The sequence below is a fragment of the Molossus molossus genome, unplaced genomic scaffold (assembly GCF_014108415.1).
Source record: "Molossus molossus isolate mMolMol1 unplaced genomic scaffold, mMolMol1.p scaffold_m16_p_6, whole genome shotgun sequence".
Taxonomy (NCBI): domain Eukaryota; kingdom Metazoa; phylum Chordata; class Mammalia; order Chiroptera; family Molossidae; genus Molossus; species Molossus molossus.
This window is the reverse complement of record NW_023425399.1, coordinates 11537335-11557201: the sequence shown is the minus strand read 5'-3', so window position 1 is coordinate 11557201 and position 19867 is coordinate 11537335. Positions and strand designations below refer to the sequence as shown.

The 19867-nt window shown below is 52.0% G+C and overlaps 1 protein-coding gene across 1 annotated transcript in view; it reads left to right on the top strand.

Annotated features, from left to right (window-relative positions):
- Positions 1 to 19867, top strand: part of SLC12A5 (solute carrier family 12 member 5) — a 29353-nt gene that overhangs the window by 4604 nt on the left and 4882 nt on the right. Inside the window, exons 2-20 of the mRNA XM_036244544.1 lie at positions 1097 to 1191; positions 1554 to 1685; positions 2304 to 2450; positions 3254 to 3308; positions 3759 to 3889; positions 6097 to 6338; positions 7118 to 7329; positions 8900 to 9070; positions 9372 to 9470; positions 9612 to 9669; positions 11289 to 11463; positions 12072 to 12190; positions 12514 to 12612; positions 13685 to 13804; positions 14138 to 14242; positions 15553 to 15721; positions 17743 to 17938; positions 18809 to 18978; positions 19381 to 19512. Coding sequence (XP_036100437.1) covers positions 1097 to 1191; positions 1554 to 1685; positions 2304 to 2450; positions 3254 to 3308; positions 3759 to 3889; positions 6097 to 6338; positions 7118 to 7329; positions 8900 to 9070; positions 9372 to 9470; positions 9612 to 9669; positions 11289 to 11463; positions 12072 to 12190; positions 12514 to 12612; positions 13685 to 13804; positions 14138 to 14242; positions 15553 to 15721; positions 17743 to 17938; positions 18809 to 18978; positions 19381 to 19512 — 2627 coding nt within the window. The remainder of the gene's footprint in view (positions 1 to 1096; positions 1192 to 1553; positions 1686 to 2303; positions 2451 to 3253; positions 3309 to 3758; positions 3890 to 6096; positions 6339 to 7117; positions 7330 to 8899; positions 9071 to 9371; positions 9471 to 9611; positions 9670 to 11288; positions 11464 to 12071; positions 12191 to 12513; positions 12613 to 13684; positions 13805 to 14137; positions 14243 to 15552; positions 15722 to 17742; positions 17939 to 18808; positions 18979 to 19380; positions 19513 to 19867) is intronic.

Below are 19867 nucleotides of genomic sequence, written 5' to 3'. Positions count from 1 at the left end.
GCATTGCGCAGGTCTGGGTCATCAGCCCTTGTCTAGATGATTGAAAGTCCCTAACTAGCTAAAGGCCAGAGTGATTGCTCTAAGGCACAAGTCTGTTCATGGTACTTCTTTGCCTGAAACTTTTCAGTGACTTCCCATTGTCCTCTGGATGAGATCCAAAATCTTTAACATGACCTGCTAATTGTGTAAGGACCCAGCCCACATTTACCATACCAGGCTCATCTTTTCAGATGCTACCACCCATTCTTCAGGTCTACCCACCCTCATGCTCCTTCTTCAGACTCCAGCCAGATCAGACTTCTTTCAGCTCCTCTAGCCCACTCTGTTCACTCACCTCTGGGCCATCGAACAGGCTGTTCTGCTCTTCTGTCTGCCTGGAACACCCTCCCGCCTTCCTCCCAGTCTATCTCTTACTCATCCTTCAGTTCTCAGCTGACACGTCACTTCCTCTGGGAAGCCTTCCCTGACCTCCCAGGCGGGGCTGAATTTCTCTCCTGTGTTCCTATAGTCCCTTATTCAGCTTCTATCACAGAACTTACCAGTTTGGGTTGAAAGTTCCTGGTTACTGGCAGGAATGGTGTCTTATTCTGCCTTTTACTTTCCCTCCATTCCTGTGCTCATGTTAGCACATGGAAGACATCCAGCAAATACATGTTGACTGAAGATGAATGAGGGCATAGAAGGTGCCAAGGGGATCACTTTTCTAAGATGTGGCGTATTCTTGGGGCCTCAGGCTGTAGTTTTCTCTGCCCTTCCCCCAGAAGAGAGCATGCTTCTACCCTAAAACACCAGATGGGCCCAGTTATGGTCAAGGAAGGGACCATGGAGAGTCTAAGGTGCCCTGATGAATGAAACGGGACCCCTAAGAGTGAGGAAGCACTTGCACATTTATTAAGTACCCAGTACATGCCAAGGAGTGCACTAGGCTCTTTATACCTGCTGTCAACTAAAATTCTGCAAGGGAGGAATATTAGCTCCATGTTTCCAGTGTGCAAACGGAAGATCAGAGAGTTCAAGTGGCCACACAGCTGCATTGGCCCAGGCAGATGGATGACAACCAGTTGGTGCCAGACCACTGACTCCTCTGCCTTCTCAGGTGATGGCAACCCCAAGGAGAGCAGCCCCTTCATCAACAGCACCGACACGGAGAAGGGAAAGGAGTACGATGGCAAGAACATGGCCCTGTTTGAGGTGGGTTTCCAGGGGTGTTGGGCCTCCACCCACAGTTCATCTCTGCATTTATCAGATGCTCCCTCACTCCCTCCCCCTCTAGGGAAAGGTGCCCTCCCTCCTCTCCATCTCTCCATCCAGCCCACCCACCTTCCTCTTGAGCCTCCCCCACCTCCTTCTCCTTCCCTTTCCCCTGCTGCCCTCTCTCCCCATCTTACCCTCCTCTTTCCCTGTTCTCCTTGCCTATTCCGCCTCCTTTCCCATCTCACCCAGTCTCAAAGGGGTGCCTTCCTTATCCTCGAACCTCTCTGCCTCCTACCATTTAGCCTCCCCTCCCTTCCTCTAGCCCCCAGCATCCTAATACTGCGACCCTCCCTCCACAGGAGGAGATGGACACCAGCCCCATGGTGTCTTCCCTGCTCAGTGGCCTGGCCAACTACACCAACCTGCCCCAGGGAAGCAGGGAGCATGAAGAGGCAGAAAACAATGAGGGTGGAAAAAAGAAGCCAGTGCAGGTGAAGGCCTTGGGGAAGAAGGGATGAGGGAGGACGCCCCGATGGAGGGGAGAAAAGATTGGAGAGGGAAAATAGATTCAGATGAAGGGATATGAGTTGGGGGCAGAGAGGGAGGGGAAGAGGTGGGAGATGAGGAAGAGAGATGGAAGGGAGGAAGGAGGGGTTGGTTTGAAGGAGGGGTGATGCAGGCATGAAGGCTGGAAGATGGGGGAAGGGCAGGGATAAGAATCAGAGCAAAGAGGGATGAAGACATAGGGATGGAGAGAATAAGAAAGTGGGGGATGGTCCTGGCCTGTTTGGCTCAGCGGTTAGAGCGCCTGCCTGGCCTGCGGTCCAGAGAGACCCGGGTGCGGTTCCTGCTAAGGGCACGTACCTCGGTTGCGGTTTGTATCTGGCCCTGGTTGGGTCATGCGGGTGGCAGCCACTCGATGTGTCTCTTTCACGTCGATGTTTCTCTCTCCCTCTCCCACTCCATCCGAACAAAAAATGGATAAATGTCCTCGAGTGAGGATAAAAAAAAAAAAAAGAAAGTGAAGGATAAAGGAAAAAGGGAGGAGTGAGCCTGGGGTTTTGGTAGTGATTAGGGGCTACAGAAACTGACACTGGCCTCTCTGACAGGCACCACGAATGGGCACCTTCATGGGCGTGTACTTACCGTGCCTGCAGAACATCTTTGGTGTCATCCTCTTTCTGCGACTCACTTGGGTCGTGGGCATCGCAGGCATCATGGAGTCCTTTTGTATGGTCTTCATCTGCTGCTCCTGTGTGAGTGACACCCTCCCTTCTCCCACCGACAGCTGGGCTGGGCAGGGACCTGGGGATGGGAGAGGGAGGGGGGAAGCATGAGACCTGAGCTTTTTATAGGAACCACTGCATATGATCTTTGAGAGTAAATTAGGTCTGACTGGTCCTTCCTGCCTCTCCCAGGCTGGTCCCTGATGGCTCTTAACCAGGTTTCACCTGGATGTGCATTGTGTGTGTATGTGTGTAATTACACAAGTAATGCAGATTCATTGATGAAAAAGATAGGTGTGCAGAGAGAAAGAACATTCACCTACAGTCACACAGGAGTTAGCATTTTGGTAGGTTCAGACTCAGAAAAAATGGGATTAGGTGTCACAAACAGCGTTGTAAGAGAAGTCTTCCTATCTTCTCTAAAACATCCAATATTCACTAGACACCTACTTCTCGTCACATTGCCGCTTCTTCACACGTGACCCTCCAGCCACCTCTGCATGTGAGGCAGACAGTGCTGAAGCTAGTCCCCTGTTTTGTAGGTGAAGAAACTGAGGCTTAGAGAGCAAAATGACTTGTCTCAGGTCAGACAGCTGGTCAGAGGCCAGGCTGGGATCTCCAGAGCTCTCTGATGCTATAGCTTGTACTAGGTCCATTGAATGGTGAATCCGAGCTTTCCGTGACAAGAAGGACTTGGCGGGAGCAGAAGTTGGAGGGGGACCAGGGAGAAGCTCAGTGGAAGGGGATCTGTGGGTTTGGCGGGTATTTGGCTCCCACCCAGGCCTCTGTGGCCCCCACTTCAGCTGCCACTCTGATGCTCTCTCTTCTCGCAGACGATGCTCACCGCCATCTCCATGAGTGCAATTGCAACTAATGGTGTTGTACCCGGTATGTGACTGGGGCTTCTCAGAGGGGAAGAGGCCTGAGTGGTTGGGTGGGGGGCCTGGGTAGTTGGAAGGAGGGATAGTGCCCTGAGGCCATACTGCAGAACTGGGGGCTGGGCTATGATGCTTGTGGGTTAGGCTGGGACAGTTCTATTAAGGGGAAGCGAGGGAGGTGATTGATGGTGTTGGACAGGGCAATGCAAGCTCTCCCTTTATCTGAGACCCTCTTCTCCAACCTCCTATTTTCTGAGCCATGACATCTTTAGAGGGGTAATTAGCAACATGGTAATTAGTGCTGCCAAATCCACTCAGAGTAGCTCGCTGGGTCTCCAACCTGTAAGGCCCACGAAGCCCAGAGTAATCCCCTTCCTGCCTCTGTCCCTGAGCCCCCTCACCCCTTAATGGCAGCCCAGTGCCCCGTGAACCTATTGCTGATACCAGGTTTTTTCTGCAGCTGGTGGCTCCTACTACATGATTTCCAGGTCTCTGGGCCCAGAGTTTGGGGGCGCCGTGGGCCTCTGCTTCTACCTGGGCACTACCTTTGCTGGGGCCATGTACATCCTGGGCACCATCGAGATCCTGCTGGTGAGAGGGGCCGAGGAGGAGGTGTGGGGCCCCAGGCTGTCAGTTAGTTAACCAGTGCTCCCTGGACGCCTCCCATAGGCCACTCAATGAGGCCAAATCAGATGTGGTTGTGTCTTTAAAGAGGTCTCCGTCTAGTTGGGGAGACAAGATGCAGTAATTACGTCACATGAGCAGCTGCCGTTCATCAGGCACCCACTGTGCTCTCAGCAGAGTTCCAAGCGCTTCACAGTCATTATCTTGAATCCTCCTGAAGTTTAAGTATTATTATGCCCATTTTACAAATGAGAGGCTCAGAGAGATGAAATGACTTGCTCAAGGTCACTCAGCTACCAAGTGGCAGAGGTGGGTGGATAAGAGTAAAATCATGATAGAAATAATAACCATGCCACACAAGAGTGACCATTTTGTGGCTGCCGACCACATGCCAGGGACTGTGCTAAGTCCTCTATGAATGTCCATTACAGAGGGCTAATGACTAGCGGATTGCGAAATGGAAGAAGGCTATGAGGGAGCTGAGTAAAGGGATCTGTCAGGAGCAGTGATGATGAGAAGTCAAGTCCCTGGGCAGTGTTTGAAGGAGATGGTTACTGACTTCAGTCTCCATTCTTCCTGCTCCTCCAGGAGGAGGTGGGAGCTGAAGAGGGTTTATAGAAAGTGGGGCTGACGTTTCCCAAGCCCCTACTTTATCCAGGCCCCGTGGCCTGCAATGTATCATTTTATTTTATCCCTGACTCTCCCACGAGTTAGAAGATGTCCCCGTTTTACAGATGAAGAAAGCAAGGCTCAGAGACTGTAGGAAAGGATATGAACATGTGGAAGGGGTGTGAACCTGTGTCTTTCTGACCCCCAAACCAGTGATTGTTTACTCTACCACACTGCTTAGAAAACTAGGACTAAGAGATGTCACAGCTTCTGGTCTGGGGGCAGAATGGAGGAGCACAATGGGTGGGGAATAAAAGACCTGGGGAGCCACATTGTGAGAGAATAATACTAGACCTTTATGACTTTTACAAAGCTAAATAATTTGAAAATTATTATAAAAGCAATTCTGCCCCTTGCATAAAATTGGAAAAATAACAAAGAATGCAAAAAAGGAAATAACAATTGCCCAAAGAAAATCATTAATATTCGGGTGTATTTCTTTCTAGTTTTTTCTTTGTGATAATGTGTTCTCTCTTTGCATAACTATGTAGATTTTCCTAACTAACTCAAAACTCTCTTTGTAAATATAATTTGCAAATGCAAATAACTTTTATAAGATTACAAACACATTAATATTTAGTAGAGAAATTATAGAAAATACAGATGTGCAAAAAAAATACTCTCCACATTTTCACCACTCAAGGAAAACTACTGTTAACATTTTGATGTATCTACACACACAGAGACACTATTATGCATATGTGTATATGTTTACGTATAAGTATACATGTATATTTACAAAAATGAGATCATAAAAACATTTTTTAAAAACTTGATTGTGCCCTGGCCAGTTTGGCTCAGCGGTTGGAGCATTGGCCCATGGACCAGAAAGTCCCGGGTTTGATTCCCGCTAAGGGCACATACCTTGGTTGCAGTTCATCCCCAGCCCCAATTGGAGTCATGTGGGTGGCAACCAGTCAATGTGTCTCTCTCACATCGATGTTTCTCTCTCTCTCTTCCCTCCTCTCTTCCTCCTGCTCTATCTGAAGATAGATGCAAAAATGTCCTCGGGTGAGGATTAAAAAAAAAAAAAGTAAAAACTTGATTGTTTTTACCTAATATAACATGGATACCTTTTTGAGTCAGCTCATATAAATCCATTTATTCTTGGAATAGCCCCATAGTCTATATGGGAATATCATAATTTATTTGCCTAATCTTCTAATGATGAATAATTTGTTTCTGCCTTTCTATCAGAAATAATGAAACCTATAAATAATCATTAAGAATTATATTTGATAAAAATAATAGAAATGAAAATTGCTCTCAACATCTTTGCAATATTATTTTTAATGACTGTGTAATAGTCCTTGTGGGCTAGCCCATGATTTTCTTCACCATTCCCCTATCATTGGATATCATTTCTAGTCTTGCACTACTGTACATTTGCTGTGACCAGAATCTTTTCTCCAAAGCCCTGCCTGCACTTCAGGTTATTCTCTGGGGTGACTCCCAGTTGATTCTTACTCGGTTACTTGCCTGACCTCCTTGCCCCTTTCCCACAGGCTTACCTCTTCCCAGCTATGGCCATCTTTAAGGCAGAAGATGCCAGCGGGGAGGCCTCAGCCATGCTGAACAATATGCGTGTGTATGGCACCTGTGTGCTCACCTGCATGGCCACCGTGGTATTTGTGGGTGTCAAGTATGTCAACAAGTTTGCCCTTGTCTTCCTGGGTTGTGTCATCCTCTCCATCCTGGCCATCTATGCTGGGGTCATCAAATCTGCCTTTGACCCACCCAGTTTCCCGTAAGTGCTGCTGTTCTGAGCCTAAGGCATCGCCCTCCTCCCCCCTGGCCTAGTTCCATGGTCTGCGCACCATTCTCTGCCAACCCCTTGTTCCCACCTCAGAATCAGTGGACTTAGACAACCTCCTTGGGAGGGAAAAATCTCTCCTAGTTTGGGGGCAGACTATTTAGAATGGGATAATGTTTCTGGAAGTGGGCACCGTTTCTCTTGTGAGGGTCTAATGCTTGCTCGTGGGGTTGAACTTAGGAAGAACTAAGTGGAATAATTTCTGGAAGGATAAACATCGTGTTGGGGAAACATTTTGTGGGTGGTGACAACCTCCAGGAATGGGGCAGTCACATAGTTTTAAACACCCTTTTTACCATGGGAAAGGACACAGAAGAGAAGGTTTAAGAGCTCCGATCTCTGTTGGTCCTGCCTCTTTCCCTAGGACAGGTTCCCCTACCTCCCACCGCCCACAAGGGCGGGGAATGCAGAAACTGCTGTCCACGGTGCTGAAATATAACATTGCACTAACGTGGTGGTTCACGGCCCTAGGCCCTGGCTGCATACTAGAATCACTTGGAGGGTCTTTGGAAAAACAAACAAACAAACAAACAAACAAACAAACAAACAAACAAACAAACAAAACCGCCAATTCTGGGCTCCAGCCCAATTAAATCAGAATCTCTGGATATGAGGCCCCGGCATCTGTTTTTCAGAGCTCTCCTGTCGGTTCTACTGTGAAGCCAGAGCTGGGTTATGTCCCCCCCATCTTCCTCCCTTGTTTCTCTCCCTAGGATCTGCCTCCTGGGGAACCGCACACTGTCTCGCCACGGCTTTGATGTCTGTGCCAAGCTGGCTTGGGATGGAAATGAGACAGTGACCACAAAGCTCTGGGGCCTTTTCTGTTCCTCTCGCTTTCTCAATGCTACCTGTGATGAGTACTTCACCCGAAACAATGTCACGGAGATCCAGGGCATTCCTGGCGCTGCCAGTGGCCTCATCAAAGGTCTGGGGGAGGGAAGAGGGCTGGTGTCTAGGGAATGCTGCAGGGGTTGCAGGTTAAAAAATTAGGATTAAGGGACTCTATCTGGGATTTAAATTCAATCAGTTTTAATTGATCACCTACTCTGGGCCATGTTCTGTTCTTGGGATTGTGGAGGGGTAGAGATGAAAGGTGGCCTTTGATGATCTCATCACCTAATAGAAAAGAAATCCATTAGTTTAACAAGCACCTACAAAGTGCCTAGCACTGTGCTAAGCACCAAGAATGCAATGTAAATAAGTCACAGGCCTTGGCCTCAAGAAGTCTAATGGCAGACACAGATATATCAGCAAATATGCATAGATGTGCATTCAATGAACAGAAACCTCCCAGGAGAGGGAGTGGTTGTGTGTAGAAGGTGATGAGGCAAGGCTTTCTGGACTCATCTGAGACAGCTTTGAAGGACAAAGAAGAGATTTTCAGTGATATTAGGGAAATAAAGGAATCACAGGCAAGAGAACAGCTTGCTTAAACGCATGCAGACACAGAAGAGCAGATTGTGTCCTTCCAACCACAAGTAATTTGGAATGACTGGGGCACAAAGTGAAAAAGGAGGGGCAAGGAATGATGCTGGAGAGGCCAGTATGAGCCAGACTGTGGTGGGTCTTGGAAGCCATATTGAAGAGTTTGAGTTTGGACTATACCCTGAGGGCAATGAAGAGCCACCAAATTGTTCTGAGTGAGGGACATAGCCAGCTTGTCATTTTTGAAGGTTTACTCTGACTGCTAATGTGGATGGGCTAAAATGGGAGAGAGAACAGAAGTAGGGAGTCCAGCAGGAGGCTACACAGTCCAGGTGAGAGATGATGGTTTTCTGACCTAGAGTGATGGAGTGACGTCAATGCAATGGAGCAGTGGTTCTCCACCAAGGCTGTTCTGCCCACCAAGGAGACATGTGGCAACGTCTGGAGATGGTTGTGGTTGTCACAACTGGAGGCTTATTACTGGCCTCTAGCATGTAGAGCCCAGGATGTTGCTAAACATCCTACAATGCCCTCCACAACCAAGAATTACCTGGCCCCAAGTGTTGATAGTGCCAAAGTGGGAAACCCTGGAAAGGAGAGAAGAAATATATTTGAGAAATATTTAGGAGTGGTGGACAGGAGCTGGAGATGGGTTCGAAATGGAAATGGGGAGAGGGAGCAGTTGAGGGCAATGCCATGGTGCTTGCACTGACGCTAGTGCCATTTACCAAGCTAAGGGATCCAGGAAAGGAGCTGGTTTGGGGTGGGTGGGTATGAGATCAGTGTGGGATATTGAATCAGTCTGAGATAGGTGTGTCTTTTTGCCCCAGTAGACTGGGCTATTTAAGAGCAAGGACCAAATCTGATTCGTGTGCAAAGCCCCTGCATGTGGCCTGGCCCAAACAAAGCAGTAGCTTAGTTAACGTCAGTAGAAATAAAACAGAGCCAAGGCTCATGGGGATTGAGAGGTGGTTGACACTAAGCCTCCTTTCCACCCACCCCACCTCCTGGCCCCAGAGCTACGGCACTCTGACTTCTGGTCTTTCCTGAGTATCCTGTCTCTCCCACAGAGAACCTCTGGAGCACCTACCTGACCAAAGGAGTGATTGTGGAGAAGCATGGGATGCCCTCGGTGGGCCTGGCTGAGGGTGCCCTTATCGACATGGACCATCCTTATGTCTTCAGTGATATGACCTCCTACTTCACTCTGCTGGTTGGCATCTACTTCCCCTCAGTCACAGGTGAAGGGGAGCTCAGAGAGGGAGGGCTGTCCCTGGGAGTGGATGTGTAGGAGACAGTCAGTGATATCACGGGGATATTTCTTAGTCCAGAACCCCATCACATAAGCAGAAGCCAACAACTCAAGTCCCACTGGACAGATAAGGGAATTAAGGCCAGGAAAAGCCAAGCATCCTACCCAAGTTCTCATGCAAATCCATATGCCAAGACCAGATCCCAGGCTTCCTGACTCCGAGGCTGGGGTCTTCTCTCCCCAGTCTGTCTGGTCTCCTGTGGCTCCTGTCCTAGCTGCTCTGTTCACAGGGATCATGGCTGGTTCTAATCGCTCCGGGGACCTGCGGGATGCCCAGAAGTCAATTCCTACTGGCACCATCCTGGCCATTGCCACCACCTCTGCTGTCTGTATCCTGTACTGCTGGGCTGGGAGCACATGGGCAGTGAGGGCTAGAGAGTGGGCAGCTGCTGCTTCACCCGCTGCCTCGGGAGGGGTGGTGATGCAGGGGGAACACCACGCAGGACATTCTCCTTCATTCTCTGCTGCAGACATCAGCTCTGTTGTTCTGTTTGGGGCCTGCATTGAGGGGGTCGTCCTACGGGACAAGTAAGTAAGAGAATCAGTGCTGATGCTGTTTTGGGGGGTGGGCATAGGGGCCCACGTCCTGGGAAACAGACCCAACAGGAGTGCTGAACCCGTGCGAGGGGCTTTGTGGGAGGGAGGTGACGGGGAATTGCTTGCCAACTCAGCTCCTTACATTCTATCATGTCACTCCAGCTCAAGAAGCTTGGATAGCGTCTCACTTCCTTTAGGATGACACTTTCATTTTCTTTTTCTTTAAAATCTATTAATTCATGTAATGTTTCTTGGATTTCTATGTGTTGGTCACGGTCTGGGGTTCTGGGGGTAACAAAGATAAATAACCCATGATTTTTGCCCCGAAGGAGCTCTTTGGGGATGGAAACTGTACTTGTCAACAGACTTGGGGTGCAGAGCAGTAGGGGTGGTGATAAAATAAAGCACACGGGCTATGGAGGCTTCGATCCGGTCCTCAGAGGGCGTGGAGGAGGAGGCAATGCTAGAAATGCCTTAAACACATTTTCTCATCTGTCCTTCCCACTTTAAATGTCGAGTAGAGATTACTTAGCCGGTTGGGGGGAGAGGCATTCCAGGCAGTCGGAGCACATGAGCAAAGGTGGAGGAGAGAAACAGCTGCGTGTGTTTGCACACGCGGGCGCCTGGAGCTATGAGCAGTGAGCCTCGGGAGCACACCCTTCTGAAGGAGGGCGAGTAGGAGGCCCCATCCCAGAAGCCAGTTTCTTTGTTCCCACCCTGACTTCTGTGAGGTGGGGGCTGGGGGACACGAGGCTGGAGACAGGCTGGAGCTAGTGCTAGAGGCCTGGTGGTACCAGGACACCGGAGTTTTAGTTTATAAAAAATGGGGGAAACTCCAAAGGGTTTTAAGCCGAGGAGTGACCTGGCCAAATGGATGATTTGCATGTATTACATCTATTCGCTTTTAGGGCAACTGAACCTCCACTTATCTCATTGTATTGACTCGGAGACCTCTCGTAAGAGTGCAAGGGATGCAGCAGGTCACCAGTATAACCCGTCACCTGATCCTTGAGGTCCTTCAGCCAGCGGCCTGTCTGAGCACACGTCTGCTCTGCTCACACACTTCAGGGACAGGGCTCTCGACCTGCTCAGGCAGCAGCTTCCATTTTTTTAGACAATGCCATTGTTGGAAAATGCTTCTTTCGATCCTCACATCACCTACCATCACCAAATGATGAGGCTAGAACCCCCATTTTTCAGATGAAGACACTGAGGTTTTAACAGGTTAAGAGATTGCCCAGGATCACATAAGAAACACAAGTGACCTTATTGGAATCACTGTCACTACCATGTCCCAGGCACTGTGCTGAGCATTTTACACGTGTCGTCTCCTTTAATTCTCTCACCTGTTGCATGAGACGGGTTTATAAGTATGCTTGTCTTACAGGAGAGGAAAGCGAGGCAAGGAGAGGTTAAGTGACTTGCCCAAGGTCACGCAGGCAGAAAGTGCCCAGGACATTAGGGACTTTTCTCTCCCTTTGCCCCTGTAGAGCCCAGCTCTGTGGTGGGCACCATGGGTCCAGAAGTTGGTCCAGAAGGGAGAGCTGCCTTGGAAATCCAGGTGGAATTTCTCACCCAGCATCTCCTGTCCCTTTGCTGCTTCATTCCAGGTTTGGTGAAGCTGTGAATGGCAACCTGGTGGTAGGCACGCTGGCCTGGCCATCCCCTTGGGTTATTGTCATCGGATCCTTCTTCTCCACCTGTGGGGCTGGGCTGCAGAGCCTCACCGGGGCCCCACGCCTGCTGCAGGCCATCTCCCGGGATGGCATAGTGCCCTTTCTGCAGGTCAGTGGGGGGCACAGTGTGGGGAGAACAGTCCACTCCCTATGGCAGCCAGGCCCCTGCCCAGAGAGACTACAGGGTAAGCCAGGTCCACAGTAAGCCTTGACCTGCCTTTTGGGCTCCTTCCGCTCTGTGTGCCTTATTTGGGATTTGGCCCATGGTCAATACCATCTTTTTGGGCAGAGTTGTCTGCTCTTAGGGGAAAAATAAATGGCCCTCCTTTGGCCTAGTGATGTGGCAGGGACTCAAGGAGGCAGCCAAAGTGCAAGTAGGGGGCAACTCTCTCCATGAGGCTAAAAAAGATATTTGTGGCGCACATAGTCATGGCCACTTGCTGGCCTCCTGTAGTTCCTCTCCCATCTGTTCCCTTTTTTCCCCTTAAGGGAGCATTTTAATTTCATTACATCTGGGTACCAATGTCAGTGTGGGTGAGATACAGCAAAAGCCCAGTAACCCCTTGGGTACCACTACCAGATGAGAAATCCAGCATCCTCTCCCTACCTCCTCATTGGCTAGGGGATCCTGCCCCTGCTGCACTGGTCCTCAAGACTGGAAGAGACACAGGAGGTCCTTACGGTCTCAGGCTCCCATGACGATTGCTCTGTCCTCAGGTCTTCGGCCACGGCAAAGCCAATGGAGAGCCAACGTGGGCCTTGCTCCTGACCGCCTGCATCTGCGAGATCGGCATCCTCATCGCATCTCTCGATGAGGTCGCCCCCATCCTCTCCATGTGCGTGCTGGCCTCTTGCCTTTCCTGCAGCTCCGGGGTCTCTCTCCCTGGATCCAGCAGCCGTGACCCTGGGTGACCCACCCAGACACTTTACCATCCCCAGAGGTTCCCCTCTGTCTTAGACACCTGTCCTTTGTGATAGAGGGATCTATCCCCACATGCGTCAGGGTGTGTTGTAAGGGATTTGGCCTTTGAGCCCCTGCCTAAGCACCAGAATGCGATTGGGCCACCTTCCCAATTTCTCTCCCCCTTTCTCCCTTCTGTTTCTCTTTCTGTTTCTGCCTCTCCTTGCATCTGCCTTTCCTGGCCTTTCTCTGTTCCAGGTTCTTCCTGATGTGTTACATGTTTGTGAACCTGGCCTGCGCGGTCCAGACGCTGCTGAGGACGCCCAACTGGAGGCCACGCTTTCGATATTACCACTGGTGGGTGCCGCCCCCACAGAGCCCTCCTCTCACCTCCACCTCGAGGCCCACCTCACCCTAGCACATCCCCTCCTGGTCTAAGGATTCCAAACTCCGGTTTTGGTAGCCCAGCTAGCATGTAAAAGGTCCTAGAGAGAGTTTTCCTATAATCACAAATAATCATATAACGTAGCCCAGTCGGTGTGGCTCACTTGGTTGAGCACGGTCCTATGCACCAGGAGGTCACGGTTCGATTCCTGGTCAAGGCATATGCCAGGGTTGTGGGCTCAACCCCCAGTAGGGGGCGTGCACGAGGCAGCCAAGTGATGTTTCTCATCAATGTTTCTATCTCCCTCTCCTTTCCTCTCTCTGAAATAATTAAAAACACATAAAAAAATAATATAACACAGTCATAAATGGTCTCAGCTATAACCCCTCCCTGTGCATAATGCTCACCAGCTTACCATCTGGATGAGGAAACCTCAGTTTCTCCAGCTGTGAAATGGGATGACAACTGTTCCCACCTTCTAGACCCCTTGTGAGCATTATGGTGCTTGGTGCACAGAAGATGCTCATTGTGTGCAGGCTGAGGTGCTTCTGATTATTTTGTTTTAAGGCCCTTCATCCTCACAATTGACGCCTGAGACAGGGCAGGAATGATCACGCTTGCTCTATCAGAAGGAAGCAGAGGTTTAAACAGGGGAAGGGCCTGGCCCCAGGCCTCAGCAAGGCCAGGGCTTATCTGGATGAGAGCCCAGGCTGCCTCACTCCTACCTCAGTGCTCCTGCTTTGCCAGTTGCCTCTTCCTGGGGGCACAGTCTTCCTGGGAGATCCTGCCTCAGAGTCCATCTGGCAAGGCGGTCTGGCAGCGTCTGAGGCCCTGGGACAGGGAGGAGCGGTGACTCAGGAGTCGGGTGGGGCGTGGGGTGATGCCCTGTCTGTGGCAGCTCATTCATTCGGAAGCTCCTGCGCCCCTGGGGTGCTCTTGGGGATGATGGCATGAGTTCCCCTAGACCCGGTCCTAGTCTCCGGGTCCTGGTACCAGCAGTAGCCCTGCCAGGGCTCAGAGGCCAGGGCTCCTCTCATTGTCTAGGACGCTCTCCTTCCTGGGCATGAGCCTCTGCCTGGCCCTCATGTTCATCTGCTCCTGGTACTATGCCCTGGTGGCCATGCTCATTGCTGGGCTCATCTACAAGTATATCGAGTACCGTGGGTAAGTGCGGGAGGAGGGACGGCTGGGAGAGACTGGGGTCAGAGGGGTGAGGAGGGGCATGGGGTGCTGGTGATGGGTGGCTGAGGGCTGGGGGGGGGTGAGGCAGGAAGCAGGGTAGAGTAGAGGAGGCGTGGCATGGGGTGGGACTGGGAGCTAGGGCATGAGAGTAGACGGAGAGGCTGAAGCTTCCAGAAAGGGAGGTGGCAGAAGCGACATGCATGTCCTTTCTGAGCCGGAGATAGATGGCTGCCCTGGGGACCGGCACTGCAGTGTGGACTGGCCCCCCTGCCGCCCCTGGCTTTCTGCCCTCATATGGTCCCTCCCGGCCCCCAGGGCAGAGAAGGAGTGGGGCGACGGGATCCGAGGCCTGTCTCTCAGCGCTGCCCGCTATGCGCTCTTACGTTTGGAGGAAGGGCCCCCGCACACCAAGAACTGGAGGTGAGTGGTGTGAGCACAGGTGTGAAGAAGGCTCAAGGAGGGCGAGGATGGAGCCTCCCTGACTTACCTCCCCTGCTTCGTTCTGCTGAGTGGTGGGCTCATCCTCTCCCCCAGCTCCCTCTCCCCCGGGGCTGGTCTGAAACCTTCCCACCTACAGCACCGAGGCTGGGCGGAGTTCCAGACATTTGTTCTCCAAAACCTACTCCCATGCCAGCCTCCTGACTATCTATTCATCCATTCATTTATTCCATTATTTGTTTTTTAAAAATGTATGAATGCATGGTATGTGCCAAGCCCTCTTCTGATCTCCGGGGACACAGTGAGCTCACAGTTCCGTGGAGCAGGCACACACAGGAACAGATGAACATAACATCATGGAGCATTTGCTCCGGGAGAGGCAGAATCATCCACTTTGAGAGATACAGGGCTTTTTGGAAATCTCTCCATTTTGTGGATGTGGAAGCCAGGGGGACCAGAGAGGGTGTCCGAGGTCACGGAGGCAGCGCCTTCACCCCGCCCCTCAGCCCCAGGTGCTCTCTAACCCGCCGCTCTGCAAGCCCCACCCCTCGCCCACCTCTCTCAGGTTCACTCTGCCAAGAGCAGAGCCCGGCACTCTGAGCTACGCCTTGGACGTCACTGGCGTGTCCTTGATTATGTCTACTACACTGGGGCTTCCACAGACCAGGCCTTTGCATTATTTGTCTGCGAATTCTCAAATGCTTAGCACAGGGCCTAGCCCAGAGCAGATGGTTAGAGAATGCTATTAAATTGATGGGTGGTTGGATAGACGAGCTGGCTCAAGGAAATGAATGGATAAATAGATGGGTATGTGGCTACATATATATGTATGTGTGTGTGTGCGCGTGTGTGTGTACATGTGTGTGTGTGTACATATACATGTACATATGTACGCACATACATATGGGAGGGTGGGTTGGGTGCATAGATTTGTGAATGGATGGTGGTAGGTTGATGGGGTAATTAAGTGAATAATGCATGTGTAGGTAAGTTAATTTGCATACAAGTGGATGACTGGAGGATTAACAAGGTGGGTGGTTGAATGGATTTAGGGATGAGTGAGGTGAGTGGAGAGATGGATGTATGGGGGGTGGTTAGATGGGATGATATTTAAAGCGATGGATGGATGGATGTTTAGGTGGAGGGGTGGGTGGTGGGGACATAGGTGGCTGGGGGTGTAGAGGACAGATGGTTAGTGGTTCACTGGTGTACGGCATATAAGTGTATGTGTGTATGGTGGGTGGGGCCTGGGTGGGTGGCGGAGGGATCACGTGACGTTCCACCCTCTTCAGGCCACAGCTGCTGGTGTTGGTGCGTGTGGACCAAGACCAGAACGTGGTACACCCACAGCTGCTCTCGCTGACCTCCCAGCTCAAGGCGGGGAAAGGCCTGACCATTGTGGGCTCTGTCCTGGAGGGTACCTTTCTGGACAACCATCTGCAGGCCCAGCGGGCAGAGGAGGTGCGTGGGGGCTCTGGCGGGGGGAGGAGGCAGGGCACTCAAGACGACAGTCCCTCACGCTTTCCTTTCTTCCACCTTTGGGATCAATGGGGGCTCAGACTTTGCTGTCCTCTTTCTTAGAAGAAGGGTCTAAGGGCGCAGGGAGTGAGTTCCTTAGACTCCAAACCAGAACCAAAGACTCTCAGAGCCAGAAGGGCCAATTTTATGGATAAGGAAACTGAGGCTTAGAAAAGTCAGATCACTGGTCTTAGACAGAAAACAGAGACTCAAATTAGAACTGCTTGACTCCTACCCCAGACTCCTTGCTGCCAAGGGTAAGCCTTCCAAAGTGTTTTCACACGCACGGATTCTTCCTGCCCCCTCGCGGAGCGGAGTCAGCAGGGTGAGGATCCACATTCGGAACAGGAGGAATCTGCTGCATGAGGGGAAAGCGACTTGCTGAGTCACAAAGCTGGCTGGAAGCACAGTCAGGATTTGAACCCGCGTCCCTGGCTCCATGCTACTGGCTCTGTCCCCACCTAGTGGTCTGTGCCCACAGAGCGGCGCACAGAGCCAGTGTGGACTGGGGCTTTGAGAGGCACTGTCGGAATCTGGTGGGTGGCCCAGGACGTGGGTTCTGTTTCCCATTCAGGCCTCTCCCCTCGGGCTGCGACCAGTTGTGGAGAGAGCAAAGGGAGCCCCAGGGAGGTGAGGTGAGCTGGGGAGGGGCCCCCCTAATGGCTTGTGACAGTTGCTGTTTCTGCCTCACTGGGCCGTTCACACCAATCTGTCAGGGCCCAGAGATGGAGGCTGCCACTGGTCAGCTCTATTCAGCGTGCAGAGGCTGAGGATGTGCTGTGCCCCGGGCTAGGCACGGGGCAGATGGGAACGTGTGAGACCAAACCCCAGCCCTCAAGGTGGTCACAGGCTGGCGGGGAAGATGGACATTCACAGGAGGCCCCCAACCCGCCTGACGCTGATAGGTGCTTTGCTAGAGTCAATTACAAGAGTAACAGAAAATGCTGAGTGTTCACAGCCTGCCAGGCAGTACACCCACATCGTGTCGTGTCATCCTTATTCCTAAATGAGGTAGCTGTCACGATCCCCATTTGACAGACGAGAAAACTGAGGCTCACAAAGGTTAGGTGATTTGCCTAAGGTCACACAGCAGGAGGTGGCAGAGGTAGCAATTGAAGACCCTCTGTTTGCCATCAAGGTAGTGGTTAAGAATGTGGGGGATGGGGTCAGACACCTGGAGTTGAACCCCAGCTATAGCATCTGTTAGCTGTGCTCCCTTAAGCAAGTCTTACTTCCTCTAAGCCTCAATTTCCTCATCTGTCAAGTGAGAGGAATAACACTTTCCTCACAGTACAGGTTGAATGTGCTTTTTTAAAAAATCCTCACCCCAGGATATTTTTCTCTTTATCTTCAGATAGAGTGGGAGGGAGAGAGGGAGAGAGAGAGAAACATCGATGTGAGAGGGACACATCCACTGGTTGTCTCCCGAACCACCCCAACCAGGGCCGGGAAGGAACCGCAACCGAGGTGCAAGCCCTTGGCTGGAATCGAACCAGAGACTCATTGGTCCGTGGGCCGATGCTCTACCACTGAGCCAAACTGGCCGGGGATGAATGTGCATTTAAAACACACATCACTATGTTAACTTTTAAAAATTGTTAAACACATTGGCCATGCAGAGGAGACTAGTTTGACTTTGGGCGGGGTGGGGGGCAGTATCTGAAGAAAGTGACGTTTGACTGGGGGAGGGGTCTGGGTGGTAGTGGAGAGCTTGCAGGGGACTGTATGAGCAGGCAGGTGGTGGGAGGTGTGGCGCTCCGTCATGAAAAGCTTTGATTGTTCAACAAGGAATGGGGGCCGTGGGTGATGGGAGCCATGCACAGTCCTGGTGCCCCAGCCTGACATGCGCAGAGCTGAACTGTAGGAAGATCAGGACCATGGAGGAAGGGAGGCTGCAAGGAGCAGGGCAGGGCTGGAGCGGCCTGAGGCTGGGCCTCATCTGATGTCCCCTCCCCACCCCCCAGTCCATCCGGCGTCTGATGGAGGCAGAGAAAGTGAAAGGCTTCTGCCAGGTAGTGATTTCCTCCAACCTGCGGGATGGCGTGTCCCATCTGATTCAGTCTGGGGGCCTCGGGGGGCTGCAGCACAACACGGTGCTCGTTGGCTGGCCCCGCAACTGGCGGCAGAAGGAAGATCATCAGACGTGGAGGAACTTCATTGGTAACGCTGGGTGGGCCGGGGGCAGTGGTGGGCTGGGCGGGAGGCTGGGGGTTCTCTCTCCTTTGGGCCTGGGGTCGTCTCCCAGGCATGACAGTTGTGGGCTCTGCACATGCAGGTGACAGAGTTCAAAGTCGGCACTGTGCCAGGTATTGTGCTAGGTGCTGGGGACTCAGGTGTGAAGGAGACAGTCTTGACTCCTGCAGGGCTTACAGCCCCGGGAGGAAGACAGTGCAGGGCGGTGGTAAGAGCTACAGCTTTGAAGCCACAGAGGCCCGTTCTAAATCTCACCTCTGGTCCTTCCTAGCTGTGTGATTGTTCACAAGTGACTCACCCTCTCTGAGCATCAGAGTCCTTGGTAATAGTAATATAATGATGGACGGGTAGAGACTGGTGTGCCAGACAAGTTGAGGCTCTCTCTGAGTCTCCAGTTCTCTCAGCAGTCCTGCGAGGGCTAGGCATTGCTATCTCCATTTTATGGGTGTGAAACTGAGGCACAGAGGGATTACGGAGTTTGCTCCAGGTCACACAGCTGATAAATCAAGAGGCTGCCTTGTTAACTCCGGGCTACTCTGTCTCCTTAGAAGGTAGATCATAGCTACAAAGTAGTTGGAAGGATTAAATGAGGCCATGCATGGTTGAGTTCTTAATAATCAGAAAGGGCAGGTGGGGAAACTGAGGCCCAGACAGAGTGAGAGGCTTTCCCAAATCCAAACAGCAAGTAAGTGATGAGGTCCAGGTAGTTGCCGGTCTTCTGACGACTCAGCCCCAGGCCAAGGCAAGCAGGGGTGAGGCGGGTGCTGGGAGCCCTTGTGGCTGCTGCCAGGTGCAGGAGGAGACAGGGTCACTGTTTTCCCATCTGGCCTCCCCCAGAGCTGGTCCGGGAAACCACGGCTGGTCACCTGGCCTTGCTGGTCACCAAGAACGTCTCCATGTTTCCCGGGAACCCCGAGCGCTTCTCCGAGGGCAGCATCGACGTCTGGTGGATTGTGCACGACGGAGGCATGCTTATGCTGCTGCCCTTCCTGCTGCGGCACCACAAGGTGAGCGTGCGCGCGCGCATGTGCGTGTGCACCCGCACACCTCCGTGGGCGAGGCTCGCGGGCTCTGGCCAGGGCCAGCCTCTGTGTGAGCTCCTGGGAAAGGGATGTGATCACCTCCTTCGTTCTGAGATGTTAGGAACTGACTGTGTCTCCCTTGCAGGTGTCCTTGCATTGTAAAGGAGAGCAATGCTTAACCCAAGCAAGTGATACTTTAATGGGGGACCCTCACCTAAGCAGGGGAGTTTTTGTAGGGAGTGGCCGCTGAGAGAGAGGATTCGGGTCTGCATGTATGTGTGGCAAGGCGGGTGGGAAGGGTGAGGGACAGGGTCCTCTCTAGGTTCCTGCCCGGGGCCTCCTCACTACATCTGGGCTGGACCTTTCTGGGTCCCTTTCCCCCTCCAGGTCTGGCGGAAGTGCAAGATGCGCATCTTCACTGTGGCCCAGATGGACGACAATAGCATCCAGATGAAGAAGGACCTGACCACATTTCTGTACCATTTACGTATCACCGCGGAGGTCGAGGTGGTGGAGATGGTGAGTGTCCAGGAGTCACCCCTGACGTTTTGGAGTCCCACCCACCCAGCCCTCTTTCCTCTTGGTCCCAGCCCCAGTCAGGGCGATCCCAACAACCATCAGCATATGATGCTGGATCCCTTCCCCCATCCACTTCTTTTTTTTTTAATCCTCACCCGAGGACATTTTTCCATTTTTTGTTCAGATAGAGTGGGAGGGAGAGAGAGGATGAGAGAGAGAGAGAGAGAGAGAGAGAGAGAGAGAGAGAGAGAGAGAGAGAAACATCGATGTGAAAGGGACACATCGAGTGGCTGCCACCCACACGACCAACCAGGGCCGGGGACAAACTGCAACCGAGGTACATGCCCTTAGCGGG